Source organism: Nyctereutes procyonoides, unplaced genomic scaffold (genome assembly GCF_905146905.1).
Source record: "Nyctereutes procyonoides isolate TBG_1078 unplaced genomic scaffold, NYPRO_anot_genome, whole genome shotgun sequence".
NCBI classification, from domain to species: Eukaryota; Metazoa; Chordata; class Mammalia; order Carnivora; family Canidae; genus Nyctereutes; species Nyctereutes procyonoides.
This window is the reverse complement of record NW_026575135.1, coordinates 46,761,370-46,774,832: the sequence shown is the minus strand read 5'-3', so window position 1 is coordinate 46,774,832 and position 13,463 is coordinate 46,761,370. Positions and strand designations below refer to the sequence as shown.

Genomic DNA, 13,463 nt, shown 5'->3' with positions numbered 1-13,463 from the left:
TGACAAATGATTAGTCTGAAATGAGAATCAGGGTGGAAGTCCTGGAGTATGTTTTTCCTCTTTCTGCCCTGTGGGGACATTGTTATAGCCAGCAGAGCAAAAACAAGAAGGGAAGGATATGTTCTACAAGCCCAACTCAATTTAACATGATTGCAGCAAAGAGATAATTTTTTAGATTGGAATAAGCATAGGGAGAAAGTATTAAATCCAACCCAGAATCACATCCATTAAATTATAATCTCTTTGTGAGCAGGGGCATAGCAAGTTGCTAGGCACATAGTAGGCGCTCAGAAAATACAAGTGAATCAAGGTGTTAGGATGAAAACTCACCTCAACTCCCACATATGGCTAGCTCAATAGTCACAATAATCACCCATCACAGAATCTCATGATAACAAAGCAATGTACAAACTGTTCTCACATTTAGTTCAACTGCATCGCTAAAAGTATGGGCTTCAGAGAAACATTTATAAATGAAAACTCAGCTATTACACAAGTTCTGTGAAATAACACATGCATTAATTAATGCAATAATTTCAGAATTTTAGAAATTTTATTTCTTCATTGTTTAATCAGTATATTAATGATCTAGGCATTGAGAATCCTTACTAAAACTGTCTGCATTTTTGTAAAAACTTTTTTTTTTTTTTAGTAAAAATACTACATTCTCAGTACTTGGATGCTCACAATAGCTGTTCTGGAACTTACCTACTTTTCTCTACTGTCCCGTCTCACACCTCCTGTCTCTCACTCAGATCATCAGACAGGCAACCTCTCAACAATTCTTGCTTCAGAATGTCCTTATATCCTCAAGTGGACTTTATTCCCTCTTAAGCCTAAGAAAGGTTCAGGATATGCTAGTAGAGTCCGTAACACCCTGCCTGAAAACTTATCCTCTAGCCTCTACACTTCACTTCAGACAGCTCTGCCTCTTTTTACATGCTCTTTCCCAACATCCTGACTTCTGCTTTCCTCCCCATATTCCATCCTTAGGACATCTCACTCCTATGAATTCATTCAGAAGACTTACTAAATCTGGCACTCTCTCATTTCTCTTGAGCTCTAGACTCATTATTTCCCCCTATTGCTTCAACATTTTCAAATGCATATTCCATGAACACCTCAAACAATTCTACTCAAACAACAATCACAATTTCTCCTTCTTCCAGGACCTTCTGCTCCTCCTTGTTCACTCTGCTAATGATATTACCATTACCTTGAGACACTCAGCCTAGAAACTGACAGCTAACTCGCTGCCCCTCTGGATCAATCAGCATTTTTAACTAAAACCACAATCTCCAGAGGCTGCTCCCAGCCAATTACTATGAACAGCAAGAGAACTAATATGCAGACCCATCCTTGCAAGATGTGGGACCCTTCCTGGCTAACTTTGGCTCAAAGACTCCCATTTGAACTGACCAAAACTTTAGATTTGTGCTCACAGTCTTAAGATTTTCCTAGCCATTCCTCTCCTTCTCTTTCTCCCTTTCCACCAGGGTAAGACCTCCATTGCAATCTAAAGACTCCCCATGCCTTCTCCTGTTCCCACTCTCAGTTTCTTGCCTATCTATATCATCCTGATGAGTACTTCCGGGTGGACCTGAACTAATGAACATTTAACATCTCACCTCTAAACTCTCCAACAATCTCCAGCTGGTCTCCTTGCCTCTGATCACAGAGGCACTCTGCAAAGGACAATCATGTCATTTCCTTCTGTAATAACTGTTAGTTTCGGGATGCCTGGGTGGCACATTGGTTGAGCATCTGCCTTAGGCTCAGGGCATGACCCTGGAGTTCTGGGATCAAGTCCCACATCGAGCTCCCTGCATAGATAGAGCCTGCTCTGTGTGTCTCTCATGAATAAATAAAATCTTTTTTAAAAAAAACTGTTAGTGTCTTCTCACTACAGAGAAAAACAAACCCCTTATTATGGCCCTGAGACCTCCATATCTTGTTTGATGAGCCTTTCTGCAGACTGATGTTCTACACACATGGTCATATCACTGAAATAACCATGTATTTCTACACTTCCATGCCTCTGCTCATGCCTCAACCTCAGCCAAAGCATTCATCCTACTTACAGGCCTTATTGCTATTCAATATCTATTTCCCTATTAGTTATAACCTATAGTCAAGAATCATCTTTATCTTCCTTTACTCTTGACTCTTTCTTCGGTGCCTGAAACAGTATCTTATCTCCAATAGAAGCTTCTCAGTAAATGAAAAAGGGAAGCAGATGGAGGAAGCTGTAGAAATAGATTTGATGATAGTACCTTTTAACTCATTGCTAACAAATGTGAGTAGGCTGGCACATTTACTGTGTAGGGCAAATGGTTCTGTGTGCCTTTGTACTCCTTAGAAGTAACACTATATGTATGATACAATGATTGATTTCATTGATAGCACTGAATATTTTTAAAAGCTAGATAAAATTCATTATAATTTAAGATAAGGGATCCCTGGGTGGCGCAGCGGGTTTGGCGCCTGCCTAGGGCGCGTCTCCGGGATCGAGTCCCACGTCGGGCTCCCGGTGCATGGAGCCTGCTTCTCCCTCTGCCTATGTCCCTGCCTCTCTCTCTCTCTCTGTGTGTGACTATCATAAATAAATAAAAATTAAAAAAAAAAAAACTTCTGTTGTTTAAAAAAGATAAGAAGTATGTGCAAATTGGATGAATGTGGTAATTTTAAAAATGTCTGCAGTGGAAAAAAATGCAAGATGTTTTTAGGGCAGTGAAACTATTTCTATGATACTCTATAGAGATGGATACATGTATCCATTTATACATTTCTCCAAATCCACAGAATGGACACCACCAAGAGTGATCCTTAATGTATACTATGAACATTGGGTGTTGATGCGTCAAGGGACATTCAGCAGTTGTCACAAATGTATCACTGGGGGGGGGGTAGATTTATTGATAATGGGGGAAGCTTTCTGGGGGAAGGAGATACGTGGGAATTCTCTAGCTTATATTTAAATTTTGTGAACCTAAAACTGGTTTAAAAAAGTAAGTCTAGTAAAAAAATACATCTGCAAATTTCTTTACAATCCTCCTTTCAAAAGTTGGAAACTCAGCATAATATCCTCTAGGTCCAACCACATGGTTATAAATGGTATGATCTCACCTCACCCTTCTCTCATGCCTCTCTGTAACACTCTACCATGTATGCATGTGTGTATACATACATATCACAACTTCCTTATTCATTTTTCTATCCATGAACACAGGTTGCTTCCATCTTAGCTATTAAAAATAATGCTACAATAAACAGAGGCGCATACATCTTTTTGAAATTAGTGTTTTCATTTTCTTTGGTTAAATATCCAGTAGTTCAATTATTGGATCACACGCTATTTCTTAAATTTTTTTTGGAAACTCCATTCTGCTTTCCACAGAAGTTGTACCAATTTGCATTCCCAACAACACTGTACTTTTTCTACACATCTTCAACACTTATTTTTTTTTATTTTAGCCATTCTGACAAGTGTAACGTGATATCTCACTGTGGTTTTGATTTGCACTTCCCCTTTGATTAAGGATGATGAACATCTTTTCAAGTGTCTGTTGGCCATTTGCATATCTTCTTTGGAAAACTGTATATTCAGGTCATGTACCCACTAATTAATCAGATTTTCTAATGTTGAGTTGTAGAAGTTCTTTATATATTTTGGATATATTATACTAAGTGAAAGTCAGACTGAGAAAGACAAATACCCTATGATTCCATTCATAAAGTGGAATCTAAAAAACAAAACAAAAATTTGAATCAGAGCTATAAATAGAGAGAATTTGATTGATGGTTGCCAGAGAGTAGGGAGGGTGGGGAAATGGGCAAAATGGGTAAGGGGAGTGGGAGATAGGCTTCCAGTTGCAGAATAAGCCACAAGAATAAAAGGCACAACATAGTAACAGCATTATATGGTGACAGATGGTAGTTACATTTGTGGTGAGGTAGCTGAACGTATCAACTTGTACACCTGAAGCTAATGTAACATTGTATGCCAACTTAACTCAAATTAAAAACATTTTTAAGTGAAAGTTAATTCCTCTTCCTTTGAATTCAGGCCAGACTTTAATGACTCTCTAATCAATAGAAAGTGGTGTTACGTGATGCTAGAGAAATTCCAAGGGTAGGTCATAAAAAGGATAGCTTCTGCCTTAAATCACTTGAATCAAGCTTCTCTTGAATCACTGACTCAGGGAATCCAGCTGCCACGTGGGGACACGTAAGTGGCTCGTGGAGAGGCCCATGTGAGGAGCTACTAAGCACTCCCACTAACAGCCAGCACCAAACTGTCAGCGGAACTGCGAGAACCACTGGAGACATGGCCCCTCCAGCCCCAGATGAATATCCTCCAGTGTGAACACATATTATGAAAAATGCTGAGCCAGAACCATCCAGATGGACTGCTCCTGGATTCCTGACCCACAGGAACCATGAGGATTAACAAATGTTCTTGGTTGTTTTAAGCCACGGGGTTTTGCAGTTAAGTTCTTATGCAGCAAGAGTTAATGGATATAATAGCTTCCCTCTGAGGCCCCCCAAAAAGTCAGTTTTTAAAATAATATTCAAGAACTTCATATATATAAAATATATTTGATGATACTGGATGAATTCCATGATCCATTAGCAAGATAAAGAGGAAAAAAGTTGTTTTTACATTTTATGTTCTTTGTCCCAGTCACGGGACCTATTTTATTTGGCCTTTCATCACTGTAAGTTTACATGTTTGTATCCTTTATGTCAGAAAATATGGAAGTCCAAAACATATTGTTTTACTCTTAAAAGATTTATTTGAGAGAGAGAGCAGGAGGAGTGGGAGAGAGAGAATCACAAGCAGACTCCACACTGAGCAGAGCCTAGTATGGGGCTCAATCTTACAACCCTGAGATCATGATTTGAGCCAAAATCAAGAGCTGGACAGTTAACCGACTGAGCCACCCAGGTGCCCCCAAAACATTTTAATACTAAAAATAAAAACTTACAAAGACTGAGATTTCAGTTTGTATTCTAATTTTAAAAAGGGAAAAAATTGATAATTTACTTTAGGATGTACCTCTTTTAAAATTAATGTTAGGGTGCATTACTCCACTTCTATCAGGATATACCTCCAACATTTAACTGAAATATCCCTGTGGCATAATAAAAAAAAATATATACATGGTCTTTGTCTTTGGAATTTCTTGAGTAACAGGATTCTTTTGTTATTCCTAAGAAGCCCTTTTGAGGGGCGCCTGGGTGGCTTAGTTGGTGAAGCGTCTGCCTTAGGCTGAGGTCACAGATACAGGGTCCTGGAATCTTGTTGTTCCAGGTTGGGCTCCCTGATCAGTGAGGAGTCTGCTTCTTCCTCTCCGTCTGCCCCTCCCTCCCCCTTAAGCTCTCTCACAAATAAATAAATACATAATCTTTTTTAAGAGCCCTTTTGAACACACTATAAAAGTGATTTAGGGTGGTATCCTCACATAGCCTCAGGATGGGGCTGGCTAGAAAGACCAAGAAAAACCAATATGAGGGTTGGAACTTTCTTGGCCTCACCCACAGATTTCTGGGAAGGAGAGGGTTAGGGGTGGGAGGCTACATATTAAACTCTATTATAAAAACTCTTAACAAGATTCCATGGGTTTCTGGAACAACTACTGCATCCACATGCCGGAAGGCTGATGAGCCCCAAGTTCCACAGGGAAAGAAGTTCCTGTGTTCAAAACCCTTACAGAGCTTGCCCTATGTACTTCTTCATCTGGAGGTTCATCTGTATCTTTTACAATACCCTTTAAAACAAACTGATAGGGATCCCTGGGTGGCGCAGTGGTTTAGCGCCTGCCTTTGGCCCAGGGCACGATCCTGGAGACCCGGGATCAAATCCCACGTTGGGCTCCCGGTGCATGGAGCCTGCTTCTCCCTCTGCCTATGTCTCTGCCTCTCTCTCTCACTGTGTGCCTATCATAAATAAAAATTAAAAAAAAAAAAACAAAACAAACTGATAAGGCAGCCCCAGTGGCCCAGTGGTTTAGCGCCTGCCTTCAGCCCCGGGGTGTGATACTGGAGACCCGGGGTCGAGTCCCATGTCAGGCTCCCTGCATGGAGTCTGCTTCTCCCTCTGCCTGTGTCTCTGCTTCTCTCTCTCTCTCTCTGTGTGTGTCTCTCATGAATAAATAAAATCTTTTTTAAAAAAACTGATAAATATATGGATCAAATATATTGATCTGAGTTCTGTGAGCTCCTCTAGCAAAATAATCAAAATCAAGGAAGGGGTTGTGGTAACATCCAAAATATAGCTTATTGGTCAGAAGCACAGGTAGACTTGGGATTGGCATCTAAAGAAGGAACAGTTTCCTGGAACCTAAAGGATCTGATGGTATCTCCAGGTAGATAGTGTCAGATTGCTTTAAATTTGTAGAATACCCAGTTGAAGAATTGCTTAGTGGTATTTGAACTGGAACATACATTCATATTCTGATAAGATTCCATCAATGAGACTGCAATATTAAAATACTTCCCTGATTGTGCTTGCCATGTTGCATTTGCCTTTGTTCTCAGTGAAGATATTGCCTTTATTTCTTTGCATTTTCCTTATATAACACATATATACACCAAAAACAGTCTGGAAAGATATTGCATTTTGCTCTTCAAGTTGTTTCAGAAATGCTATTTCTCTATCAAACTTCACATTTCTGAGCACTCACGGTATTTTATTCATAGTTCTTCTCATGGCACCTGGGACTAACTTTCTGGCATAATTTATATTAAGGTAAGATGTAAGCTCCTTGAAGATGCTAACAATGTATATTCACGTTTTTGTCACAGTGTTTTGCATCTACTAGGATGACCAATGAACATTTAGCAATTTAGGCAATAGACCGATTGTCCAAAGTATCGCTCAGATCAGCAGCTGCCTGCCTAACAAGAATCAATGACAAAAATATAATGACCAGACAGATTCTATTGAGACTGAACGTACAAACAGACAATGGATAGACCATATATCACCACATAACTTTTACCCACAACCTGCAGCAACCTACTCCAAAAACCAACACCTTTTCTAAAACAAACACCACCAGAAGCCAGCTTACTATACATTAGACCTGCAGAAAGCCAAATTGCTATCTTTGGTGACAACCCAGCAAACTGCACATTAACTTATGTAATAATTGGCCCAAAACTATTGGCTAGGACTTGATTAATAACTGACAGCTTCCTGAAATTTAGTCTTGGCTTCCAATGTAGAACCAACCATACAAAGCCAAATATGCATCCTTAACCAAACCACACAGGTTCCCCTGTTTCTACTTGCTCCCTTACATCTTCTACATGCCAATAGCCCCCAACATGGACATACCTGAAGCCTTTCCTTTATTTTACTATAAGCCTTTCCCATTCCTCTGCCAAAACAAAAGTTTGACTCCCTTGATATAACAAGTTCAGAATAAATAGCCTTTGCTTTTTTCATTTGGTTAGCCTTCATTTATTTCCACCAGAAATATAAGGAAAATCCATTGGTATTATCCTAAAGATGAATGAATTCACATAAGCTGGGAATTTGATCAGGAATAGGCCAAGGGAGAGCCTTGTCACAAACTCAGGATTCTATAGGCAAAACCTGATGATTGGTATCATCCCTCTGAAAGACACCTGACATTCACCGCCGGGTAAACAGCTGTTCTGTTTAGGTGTCCCGGAGGTCAGTGCCCAATCACACTTAGGTGACAGTCACCACCTGCATCACACAACACCCCTCCATTAACATTTATTAAATACCACTCTTAATGATGTGGCTTAGAACATTAACTTCCCACAAGTCCATCAAAGTCTCATTGCGACAGTTCAGCTGCTTGGTTCTGGTTGAATAATGTGAACATTAGAGGGGTTAGTTTCTCCTTTCTCTTCCTAAGCATTCTCACAAGCAAGTGCAATTTTTAGTAAACTTTAAATCCTGCAGCTTCTGTGAAGTTATGAGCTAATACAGTCTGGTTACCTTGAGATGACTTCACTTGAAAAGCATATACCATAGCTAAAAGTGATTGGCTTGGTTCATAAAGTACTTTTAAGTTTGATAGTAATTACAAAATATAGTTATATTGTAGAAAATCTAGAAAAAGCAATCTAATAAAAAGAAGGTAAAATCATCCATCATGGCCCACCCAGGAAAATGAATCCTCCCATTGACATTTATCCTTTCCATTCTTTTTCTCTTTATGTGTGAATGTGGGTGAGGGATGGTGGACTCACTTGAACAGGTTTGAATTGAGTAGCTTTCCTTGTTTCTTTGAAGCATGATTTACTGAGAACAACTGATAATCAAGGTATTCTTTCAAGGCACTTAAATGTCTAAGGCGAGGGGAGCATCCTCAGGACAGATGAATCAACTGTACTTCCTTGATTCTCTCAAGCCACTGTTGTCTTGTACATGATGGTCCCTCTGCCTGCAGCAGCCTCCCCCCGCCCCAGCCTTGTTCAGCAGAGCATCACTATTCATCCTTCAATACCCACCCAGAGTCCTGCACCTGTCACCCCTTGCCTCTCCTTGGCAGTGCCCTGAGTGTTCCCACAATTGCACTCTCAATATGCCACCACATTTGCCAACAGAGCAGTTGGCAAATGGCAGGGGGGAGCCTTGTATGATTAGATTTGTGCATATCTGTAAACAATGAACTGTGGCTTAGGCTAGTAGTTGGGAGGGTGGACCGGAACTGGGAGAATTGTCTCCACTACCAGTTACGACATATCCTCCACATATCCTCCGTATGCCATGGTATCCTTAGCTTTAAAACAGATAATCGTACTTACCTACTAGGGTTGTACTAAGGACAAAATTAACCCATGAAAAGCACTTTTTTTTAAAGTGCCCAGTACATGGTAAGCACTTCATAAATGTTCGACATTAGTATGTTTAAGAACAACCCAAGTATCTCCATGGTGTATACAGCTCTGTCTTCTTTTTATTCAGCAATGAGGGCATTTAAGACTCATAACTAGCTCATCCTAGTTTCCTGTATATACAGTGAACACATAATGGGTCAAGAATATCTCTCCGACTACAATAGAACACAGGCGTTCAACATTAAACCATTTGGATAATGCTGCTCCACTATTTTTTTTATTTTTTTATGATAGACACAGATTGAGAGAGAGAGAGAGAGAGGCAGAGACACAGGAGGAGGGAGAAGCAGGCTCCATGCTGGGAGCCTGACCTGGGACTAGTCTCGGGACTCCAGGATCATGCCCTGGGCCAAAGGCAGGCACTAAACCGCTGAGCCACCCAGGGATCCTCCCCTGCTGCTCCACTATTAAAAGGAATTGCTACTTCTGGAAGTTACATGGACCAATTTGCTCTCCCCATGTGGAACATTCATTAGCTATGACATATGCACACATCAGAATAAAACTTTGATGCCTTTCTGATGCAGTCTGTGTCGGCCTCCAACCAGAGCTCACTCTTCTAAGAAGCCAGCTTTGTTGAAGAGCCAGTCCACTTCCAGGCAAGGAAGTAGCAGGGCTGGGGGTGGGGGAGCCTCCTGACTACAATATTTCTTTGAGTCACCTCAGAATAACCAGATGGAACCAGGCCCAAAACAAATCTCACAGAAGCCACTGGGTTAAGGTTTACAGGTAAGTTACAAATTTCTTATCAGGAGCCTGCTTCCACTGAGAAAAAGGAGGAGAAATGGAATCCCCCGATGTTCACATTATTCAGCTGGAAATTACTAGCTGAACTTTTTTTTAGATAGACAACTTTGACAGGATTCCTAGGCTCTAATGCTCTTAAAGAACATCTTAGAGTTTACTGTAAAAAAAGGGCTGACCTAAATATTTTCTGACTTTGAAAATCTCAGAAAGGCATTAGCTAAGACTTGCTTTAAAAATATACAAATCATGGGGTCTCTAGGTGGCACTGCTGTTTTAAGTGACCAACTCTTGATTTCCACTCAGGTTGTGGTCCCAGGGTTGTGAGATCAAGCCCTGTGATGGGGAATCTGCTTGAGTTTCTCCCTCCCTCTCCATCTGCCCTTCCCCTTTAGAAATACATAAATATATATATTTTTAATGTATATATGCACATATACAACTCTTTACTTTTTAAACATCCAGCAAAATCAGGAATATGATTTCCTAAAATTTGAAATAGGTAAGGCTTCCAGCTATCCCTAGGTCTCAATCAGTTCAAATGAACAAAATGTGCAGCTTTTCTTCTAAAGGCAAGGTCCCTGCCATCAGGAAAAATAGTTCAGATTTGAAACCAACCAGGCATACAGTCCTCATCATAGCTTGAGTTGCACTAGCCAGCTTGAGCTAGAGCTAGACTGGCTTCATACCTCAAGTTGTCTACTTTATTATTTGGGGGAAGGAGGTGGGGCAGAAGGAGCAGGAAAATCTTAAAACACACTCCATACTCAGCATGGGAGCCTGACGTGGGGTCAATCTCATCAGCTCCATCTCACCACCCTGAGATCATATACTGAGCAGAAATCAAGAGTCCAACGCTTAACCCTCTGAGCCACTCAAGTGCCGCAAACGTTATTTTGTTTTAAAGTAAACAAGTTGAAAAAAAAATAAAGTAAACAAGTTGAGGGGCAGGTCGGTGGCTCTGTGGGTTAAGCGTCGGAACTCTGCTCAGATCACGATCTCAGGTTGGTGGGATCAAACCCCTAGTCTGTACTCAGAGCAGAGTCTGCTGCTCTCTCACCTCCCTCTCATGCATTTGCATTCTCCTGCTCTCTCAAGTAAATAAAACCTTAAAAAAAATTAAATTTTGCCATCTATCTATTCTTTTTTTCCTAAAACCTAAAACAAAGTCCCTTCTCTTCACCTGACTCCAAAAAAAAGAGACAGTACCTCTATGATTCAAAACCAGATAACCTCCCAAGAGAATTCTTTCCGGTTTAGAGACTGCTCTTCAGCTCTGCCTGACTGAGCCTTTGACATGTAGATTCTTGCCTAAGCCCATGGAAGTCAAGTGCTCACATAAAAATAGCTCTGAAAGTCAGTCTTCAGACTATCAAAAATATTTAAATGTAAAACAAAATTCTAATTCTGTAAATAAGCTTTTTTAACCAAGCATGGATCTTATTTGCACATTTCTTTATAAAAATCACTTGAATTTCAAGAGTACTGCTGCCTTACACTAGATATAAATAATGAAAAAATTGGATGTGAAATAAAAAAACGATTTGAAGGGGTGCCTGGGTGGCTCAGGTTAAGTGTCTGCCTTGCGCTCAGGTAATGAATCCAGAGTCCCGGGATGGAGCCCTGCATGGAGCTCCTTGCTCAGCAAGGAGCCTGCATGCCCCTCTCCCTCTGCCTGCAGCTCCCCTGTTTATTCTCTCTCTCTCTCTCTCTCTCTCTCTCTCTCTCTCTCGCTCTCTCTCTGTGTCAAATAAATAAAATCTTTTTAAAAAGAAAAAGAATCTGAAGCTGTCGTCCTATAAAGAACCTTGGGCTGGGAGACCACATGTCTGCATCTCCTCCCATTTTTGTCATTTCCGCAGTTGTATAATCACAGGCAATTCCTTTTTCCCTTCAGGGTATCCTGACTTGAACAGAAGTGAGGACACCTCTCAACCCAAAGGATGTGAGAACCGTGGCCTGGGATGGACGCCCGGGAAGCGGGACTCCAGCACGCACCTTTGTGCACTGCCTCTGCGGGGAAGTTTGCTGGCCCCTGGATAAAAACCTCCGAAGGTGAGGCACGGACTCCAACGTGGGCTACAGACCTGACTGCTCCACGAACTATGCATTCCATCCTCTCCCGCCCCTTGAGGTACACGCCGCTGTTTCATTTTAATAAACGTATTCCCAGTCCTGGGCAATCGTAACCCGGAGTTGGATTTTCAGAAACCATGTAAGACAAATAGGCCAGAGCAAGCGAATTCCAAGGGAACCCTCCCGGCAACTTACAAACGGGGTCTTCCATTTTTAAGGGTCTCTTCAAGCGGATGCTGGCCGGGACCGTCTTCTCAATCAATTCATCGATGCTCTAAAATTAAACATAAACCCATGAACACTAACGGACGAGGAAAGTGCTTCTGAGTTAAAAGAGTCACTTCTGCGTTTTTGCATCGACTAAGGCTTGTGGGAACCTCATTTAAATCGCCTAATTAGGGTTTCCTCTAAAAAGAAAGGAACTCTAAGCAAGCCAGAGATCACTTGGAGGAAAGCAAATGAACTGGGTTAGTGATTCGACCACTCCAGGCTGGATTTCAGCAACCGGAGAGAATCGGCTACACCAGGAGGTCCTCCTTGTGCAAAGTTAGGGTTCGTCAGGAGGGCAAGTTGGGTTGAAAAACAAGGTTCTGAGGCGCGAAGAGCGGACGGAGAAAGTAAACGGGTGAGAGAGAGAAGGCGGGGGCGCGGGCACCGAACTCGCGGGCTCGCGTCCACGCAGGGCCCCAGACCCGAGCGCGGGTCCCACGCGCCGCGCCGCGCCGCTCAGCTCCCGCCGGGTCGGGAGGCCGCGCCCGCAGGAACCGGGCCGCGCGGGGTCCTTACCGCCAGCCCCAGGGCCTGTAGCATCTCCCTCTGGTCTTTGTCCCCAGGGCCGATGTGCCTCCGAGCGAAGTGGTCGTGTCGGGGCAGGAGGCGCTCGAGGAGACGCGAGTCCCCAGCCCTGCTGCTGTCCCCGCCGCGGCCGCTGCTGTCTCGGGCCCGCGGCCCCCAGCGCGGACCGGCCCCCGCAGCCAGGCGGCGGCCGCCCCCGCCCCCGCCCCCGACCCCGCAGCCCACGCGCAGCCCCCAGGCCCTGGCGCACGTCTGCATGGTCGCGGCCACCGGCCCCGGCCCGGGCGGGTCACCGCGCTCTCGGCCTCTGCGGGTCCGAGTCCTCGGGGGCGGCTGCCTTCGGCCTGGAGCCCCTTCGGGGCGCACGACCAGCGGGACAGACGCGCGGGCAGCGCCCCGCCGGGACACGCGCGCAAAGTTGTGGCTCCTCGGGCGGCACCTGCTCCGCACACTTTAAGCGCTGCCCTGCGGGCGGGCGGTGGGATGGGGCCAGGGAGGCGCGGCCAATGGGAGTGGACGGACGGGCGGGGGCGGGGTGTGCCCTGCCCGCCCCGTCCCGCCCCGCCCCCGGCCCTCGGCGGAGCCCCGCTCGCGGCCCAGCCCCGCGGTGCTCAGCGCCCCTCCCCGCTCGCTCTCCCGCTGATGCGCAGACCCGGGCGATCCTTGCGCTCGGGCCCGAGGTCGGGCGCCGCGCGGGCGCGGGATCCCGCTGCACAGCTGCGGGCGAAGGGGCCGCGTGGCTCCACTGCGATGGAAGATGATTTGACAGGGAAGCCAGGCTCAAATAATTAGTCTCCATTCATTGACTTTAGGGTATCATTCCCGGTCATATTTCATGAAAGCCAAGATGGGTAGGTGGATTTTTTTATAGTTATGATTGTGGGCAGTTAGTCAACCTAAGCTTCAGTTTTCTCATCTCAGCTGGGATAAAGAAATACTATGTTGAAAGAATTGCCCTAACAGTA

At 43.7% G+C, this 13,463-nt stretch overlaps 1 protein-coding gene across 1 annotated transcript in view; it reads right to left on the bottom strand.

Annotated features, from left to right (window-relative positions):
• Positions 1-12,915, bottom strand: part of GLDC (glycine decarboxylase) — a 92,101-nt gene extending 79,186 nt beyond the window's left edge. Inside the window, exons 1-2 of the mRNA XM_055301929.1 lie at positions 12,490-12,915; positions 11,899-11,977 (exon numbers count right to left, since the gene is read on the bottom strand). Of these exons, the coding sequence (XP_055157904.1) occupies positions 11,899-11,977; positions 12,490-12,756 (346 nt within the window). The 5' untranslated portion in view covers positions 12,757-12,915. The remainder of the gene's footprint in view (positions 1-11,898; positions 11,978-12,489) is intronic.
• Between the last annotated feature and the right edge of the window lie 548 nt (positions 12,916-13,463).